General features: G+C 51.2%; 1 protein-coding gene across 1 annotated transcript in view; it reads right to left on the reverse strand.

Annotated features, from left to right (window-relative positions):
• The window catches only part of LOC107117052 (WD repeat-containing protein 92-like), a gene marked incomplete at its 3' end in the record, with an annotated part of 9,320 nt that extends 3,159 nt beyond the window's left edge, over positions 1 to 6,161 (reverse strand). Inside the window, exon 1 of the mRNA XM_015419083.1 lies at positions 5,930 to 6,161. Coding sequence (XP_015274569.1) covers positions 5,930 to 6,130 — 201 coding nt within the window. The remainder of the gene's footprint in view (positions 1 to 5,929) is intronic.
• Between the last annotated feature and the right edge of the window lie 66 nt (positions 6,162 to 6,227).

Consider the following 6,227-nt stretch of genomic DNA (forward strand, 5'->3'; position numbering starts at 1 on the left):
CCCGGAAATGCATTCACTATCAGCCTGGTTTGATAAAATATGGGAGGAATTTGTGATGGCCAAGATCACAGATAGTGTTCATAGGGCCCAGTCGTCTCAACCTTCGAGTTCCAAATTTGAGTCTGTCTGGTTTTCAATATTCTCGTACCTTTCTACACATGATATATTGCCCAGGAACTCAAATTATCACAGGTCATTATCGATGTGAAAGAATGAAGGGTCGGTTGAGGGGGGTTGAAGAAAACAGCTGTTATTCTTACCTTGGTATCTTTGCTGGCTAATGTTTATATGTACTGTACCCTTGAATGGTGATACTAAGTTTTTTTTTACAATGTTGAGTTAGTATTATAAGTGTTGTGCTTTCATGATGCTGTATCTTTGTGAATGTGGAAGTGAATAAATAATAATAATAATAATAATAAAGTGGCCGGCATGACTAAACACCAAGGCGCACGGAACGCTGCTACCTTCCCACTGAAGTGGTCCCTATTTATCTACTTGCAATTTCTTGCTTTCGAACTGCTAGGTTGGCAGGAGCTGGAACTAGAGACGGGAGCTCACTCCGTCATGCGGCACACTCGGGTCTCGAACTGCCGAGCTACCGACCTTCCACAGCCTGCAGTTCAGCGTCTTAACCACTTGCGCCACCGCAGCTCCATGTTTGACACCCCTATATTACATAGAAAATATCAGGCCTAACACTCTTCATATCACAGAAAGGTTTGGGTCGGGCTGCTTAACAAAACCCGAATGGGTTTAGATTGGGGCTGCCAGTCGATGCGCGTCACGAGAAAGCTATTCTAAAGCTCACGGATAATTCCACGCTCGTCGCTACACAAAAGAACAAGCCGTTTTCCATTTACAACATCCAGGGATCGCCTGAGTAAAGTAAACCTACTTGACAGGAGCGGCTTCCATTCTGGGCTCCTGGATGCTATGCAAGACCAATACCTTGAGCTCTCCCGCGTCCCCATGGCGACGGCAGCCAACACACCGAAGGAAGCTCTGGCACCCTGTACACAGGCAAAACATAATGGCCGTCCCCATGGCGACCAGCACGCCATCGCAGTGCTGCACAATGCTCGACTTCTGAACCTCGAGCCACCAAACATAACAGAGCGGGAAAGCGTTCGTGCCAATACAAGCCGCCCTGTTCCTTTCTGTGTTGGACTGGATGGGCCATTGGCCTGATCCAGCATTGGCTTCTCTTATGTTCTCGTTTTATTCCAATCTGAGATGCAGATCTTGGATTACCGGTAAGGACTTCACTGGTAGAAACCGACCTCCTTCAACCAAAAGGTTAAGTTTTCAATCGGCCATTGTCTTAATGAGGAACAGGACTGAAGGTCGCAAATCAAATTAAATTCTCGTATTTTTTTAGGCCCAAATTCCAACATGAATTTAATTTTGTTAGCTCGGGGGAAACCTGTACACACAGACACACACAGAGACACTACTGTTTTCCTTCCCTCTGTGTGTTTGTGTGTGTGACTTTCAGCAATCGCACAGAGTTCTAGTTCTCAAGGCAAGAGACTAACAGGGGTGGTTTGTAATTCCCTGCCTCTGAATAGTGACTAATGGTGCCAGATCCCTCCCCCGGGGGGGGGGGGGGGGTGCCACTTTGTGAAAGGGGGGGGGGGGGTGTTGCCAGCTTTAGGCGCCCCCGATCCACCGGACTGGATCCGGTAGGTGGGGGGAATTCCGCCCCCGAAGTACCTGGATCAGGTTGACGTGCCCAACATGATGTTACCTGGAGGTGACGTCATTGCGCCATGCATGTCGCTGGGGGGGACGCTCTAGCACTTGGTGTGAAAACTCTATGGTACCATATGGTATCATAGAGTTTCTAGCTGAATCCTAGAGTGTCCCCCTGGCGACGTGCCTAGCGCAATGATGTCACTTCTGGGTGACGTCATCGCGGCGCATGCGCAAAGATCCCGGACCAGGAGCTTCCCCCCCTCCCCCGGAGAACGGTAGGGACCCGGCAGCCCTAAAAGTGACCCTGGTCTTCCTTGGTGGTTCCCCATCCAAATACTAACCAGGGCCGACCCAGCTCAGCTTCCGAGATCAGGGTAGCCCAGGTCAGGGCGCTGTTTTCCCTAGCTGAGAAAGTTAAATTTATGCAGATTTGGACTGACTGTTTAACTGGCATCTTCAAGCAGATTGCGCTAGAGTCACAGCTGCAGGGACGATCCGCAGTCACCGTACAGCCAGACCCTGGGAAGTTTGTTTCAGCCGCAAGCTCCACTGGTTTACACTGGAAGAGCTAGATTCACATCCAGTGGAACCGGAGAGACCAACACAATTTCCAGAGCGTAAGCGCTGGAGCGTCGAAGCTCCCTGATGCGGCTGACGAAGGGACCTCTGCCTCTTGAAAGCCGATACCGCCGAAATCTTGTTGGTCTCTAAGGAGCTACTGGACTCCAAACTAACTTTAGAAAACTGTCTCCACAAAGGGGAAGGAGTTAAGACATGTTTTCAGTACAGGGGGAGCACAGGGACCCCTCCACCAGACCTTCCGTTTGCAATTCAGACAAAGCCCAGAAACGCTGCAACATACAGACGATTTAAGTTCCAATTTTAAAACCCGGGTTGAAATGTCAAGACTCAATGAAGGACGGCCAGTGTTGTGTTGTTGTTCAGTCGCACAGTCGAGTCCGACTCTCCGCGACCCCATGGACCAGATCACGCCAGGCCTTCCGGTCTTCCGCCGTCCTCTGAAGTTCGCTCAACTTCATGCTCGTTGCATCTATGACACTGTCTAACCATCTCATCCTTTGCCGTCCCCGTCTTCTTTGACCTTCAATCTTTCCCGGCATCAGGGTCTTCTCCAGTGAGGGCTCCCTTCTCATTTGGTGGCCAAAGTATTTGAGGTTCAGTTTCATCATCTGGCCTTCCAGGGAATCGTTATTCAACGATTAAGAAGAAGCAGAAGAAGAAGAGATTGGATTTATACCCCGCCCTTCACTTGGAGTCTCAGAGCGGCTTCCAAACTCCTTTCCCTTCCCCTCCCCACAACAGGCACCCTGTGAGGTGGGTGGGGCTGGGAGAACTCTGACACAAACTGCTCTTTCAGGAACAAGTGTGCCAGAGCTTGTGACTGACCCAAGGTCACATCAGCAGCTGCAAGTGGAGGAGTGGGGAATCAAACCCGGTTCTCCCAGATTAGAGTCCGCGCACTTAACCACTACACCAAACTGGCTCTCACGTTTACTGGGGGACCCAGGACCAGTTCCTGTAGCCTAGGGCATCCTTACCCTACTTCACAGGGCTTTTGAGGACAGAGGAGAATCATGTTCATCAACCCCAACTACCTGGATGAAGGAACTGGAGTCCCCACTCATCAGGGGACTTTGGGTCGGTCACTTTGAACATATGAAGTTGCCTTACACTGAATCAGGCCACTGGTCCATCAGTCAGTATTGTCTACTCAGACGGGCAGCAGCTCTCCAGGGTCTCAGGCAGAAGTCTTTCCCATCATCTCCTGCCTGGTTCTTTGAACTGGAGATGCCGGGGATCGAACCTGGGACCTTCTGCCTGGCAAGCAGATGCTCTGCCACTGAGCCAAAGTCCCTCACCTTCAAGGTCAGTATTGTCTACTCAGACTGGCAGGAGCTCTCTAGGGGCTCAGGCGGGTCTTTCACATCACCTCCTGCCTGGTCCTCTTAACTGGAGATCAAACCTGGGACCTTCTGCAAGACGAGCAGATGCCATGACACCTCTCTCAGTCTAATCTACCTCACAGGGGGTCATACCTCATCCCGAGCCCCCCCAAGAGTCAAGCACTCTTTAACACAGGTCAAAGGGCTGTGGTGACACTAAAACAGGAAAGGGGACAACCACATGAGGTGCTTGGAGAGCAGTTCTCTGTGTCTATCAGCCCTCCATGTTCAGAAGTTGTAACTGGGCATGTGTGTGTGTTCACTTGTACGGAAACTGTTCTGGGAAAGAGAGAATGCTGGATGAGAGGGGACCAGGGGCCCGATCCAGGCTGGCTACTCAGAAGAAGTAATTTACTTGCTTCATTAATACTTCTCTCCCCAGTGGGGATGTAAAACAGCTTGTTCTCTTCTTGTCTGGACAACCCTGTGAGGTAGGTCAAGATGGGGACTACTCCATCCCCATCCCCAATAATATATGACTGGAATAATATACGAATAAAATGAAATTTGGAGTGAAAGAATGCTAGTTAAAGATAATAACTGTTAAATTAGGAAGATGAACTTTATATTTGGAATAATGTGAATTCTAAATGGATTGGTTTTAGTGCCTTTGTTATTTGTGGAAACTGAAAATAAAGTATTAAAAAAAAGAAGAAGAAGGGGGGAAAGCAGGGATTCCAGGGCCATGGTGCAATCTCAAAACACAGTCTGGGAAACTTGCTTTCCGCCCTTCTCGTTCTTTTAAACCTTATAACCATCAGTTCGCTGAAGAGTTCTGTTGAGCTCGAAAGCTTGCACAGTGTTTTGTGTCAATTTGGTTGGTCCAAATAAAAGGCATTTAGAAGGAAAGAGAAAAAAAAAAGATTCTGTGACTACTCCACAGTTACCCAGCAAGCTCCCACAGCTGAGTGGAGATTTCCACCTGGGTCTCCCTGATCCTAGTCTGACACGTTAACCAACCCAGGCTTGCCTGATCCCATCAGATCTTGGAAGCTAAGCACAGTCACCCTCAGGTAGTATTTGGAAGGGCGACCTCCCAGGAATACCAGGGTCGTAAGGCAGAGGCAGGCAATGGCAAACCGCCTCTGAAACATCTCTTGCCTTAAAAAAGAAGTGCTACCTAGTGGTGCATAGTGCTAATAGAGCTAGGACTTCTGACTGCCAGACAATCAGAGGATCTCCTGGTGATCCTACAGACGACCGCCACACTTTAATTAAATGAATTATTATTACTTAAACCAAGAGCAGACCCTTGAAGAAAAGCAGAACATAAATATTTAAATAAACGAAACAGTCTCATAAAACAGTGAGGGAAAAGCCTGCAGTCTTCCGAAAATCTCAATGGCCACGTATTAAATTGTGCAACACCGGGTCCTACAGTGCCAAGACCACGGCCACACATGCCGGAAAGTCTGCAACCAGCTAATGTTTTAGCAGTGTTTCTAGGAGCTGCGGTGGCTCAAGTGGTTAAGACGCTGAACTGCAGGCTGTGGAAGGTCGGTCGTTCAGCAGTTCGAGACCCGAGTGTGCCGCGTGACGGAGTGAGCTCCCGTCTCTGGCCCCAGCTCCTGCCAACCAACAGTTCGAAAGCAAGAAATTGCAAGTGGATAAATAGGTACCACTTCGGTGGGAAGGGAACAGCATTCCGTGCGCCTTAGTGTTTAGTCATGCCGGCCACATGACCACGGAAACTTCTTCGGACAGCGCTGGCTCTTCGGCTTGGAAACGGAGATGAGCACCGCAACCCTAGAGTCGGATTCGACTGGCTTTCGAGCAAGGGAACTGTAATGTACTCCGCCATGACCACGTGCGGTCAGGCCAGACACCAGAGCTTCGCTTCCAAGAGAACAATAGTCCAGCGGATCCTAGCCCGCACCTATCAGAGGGCCAGGTCCGCGGCCAAGAGCCTATGGGACTCTCGGCCACTGTAAATAGCCTATAGGGCCTTAGTGGGTGTGTTTCAGGTGGTGGGTTTCTGAGCATATCGGCTTACCTTTGCCTTGTTCCTGCTTAATAAAAGTACTTTGCTGGAATCACTCAACGCTTCTCAGTACTTTTCAGGAACCTTTACCTTCACCTGGGCCTAAACTGTTGCTATTTATTCGCGTGCTGCCTGTATGGCTCGAGCCGGCCGCCTCCTCCTCCACTTGACCCTCACAGCCACCCCCCCGCGAGGTAGGCTGGGCTGAGGGAGCGTGTGACCGGCCCCAGGACGCCCAGCCGGGTGTGTGCGTGCGGGGGTGGGGTGGGGTGGGGGCGCCACTCACTTGGCGGAGGAGGCGGAGGCGGCCGCCCTGCAGCTCGTAGAGCTCGATGACGCCGGTGCCGCGCGGGAAGCTGCCCAGGCAGAGGAGGCGGGCGCTGCACGGGACCCACTTGCACTCGAAGGCCGTGTAGCTCAGGCCCTGCTGCGCGTGGGCGATCACCTGCGGCTTCTCCAGCGGCGGCGGCGGCGGAGACGACGACATGACTGACGGACGGACGGACGGACGGACACCCCACCCCTTCCTCACGGCCCCGCCGACGGCCTCCCCCCGCCGCCCTCGGCGACTCCCAACCACGCAT

The sequence above is a fragment of the Gekko japonicus genome, unplaced genomic scaffold (genome assembly GCF_001447785.1).
Source record: "Gekko japonicus isolate JY-2015 unplaced genomic scaffold, Gekko_japonicus_V1.1 scaffold7031, whole genome shotgun sequence".
Classification (NCBI taxonomy): domain Eukaryota; kingdom Metazoa; phylum Chordata; class Lepidosauria; order Squamata; family Gekkonidae; genus Gekko; species Gekko japonicus.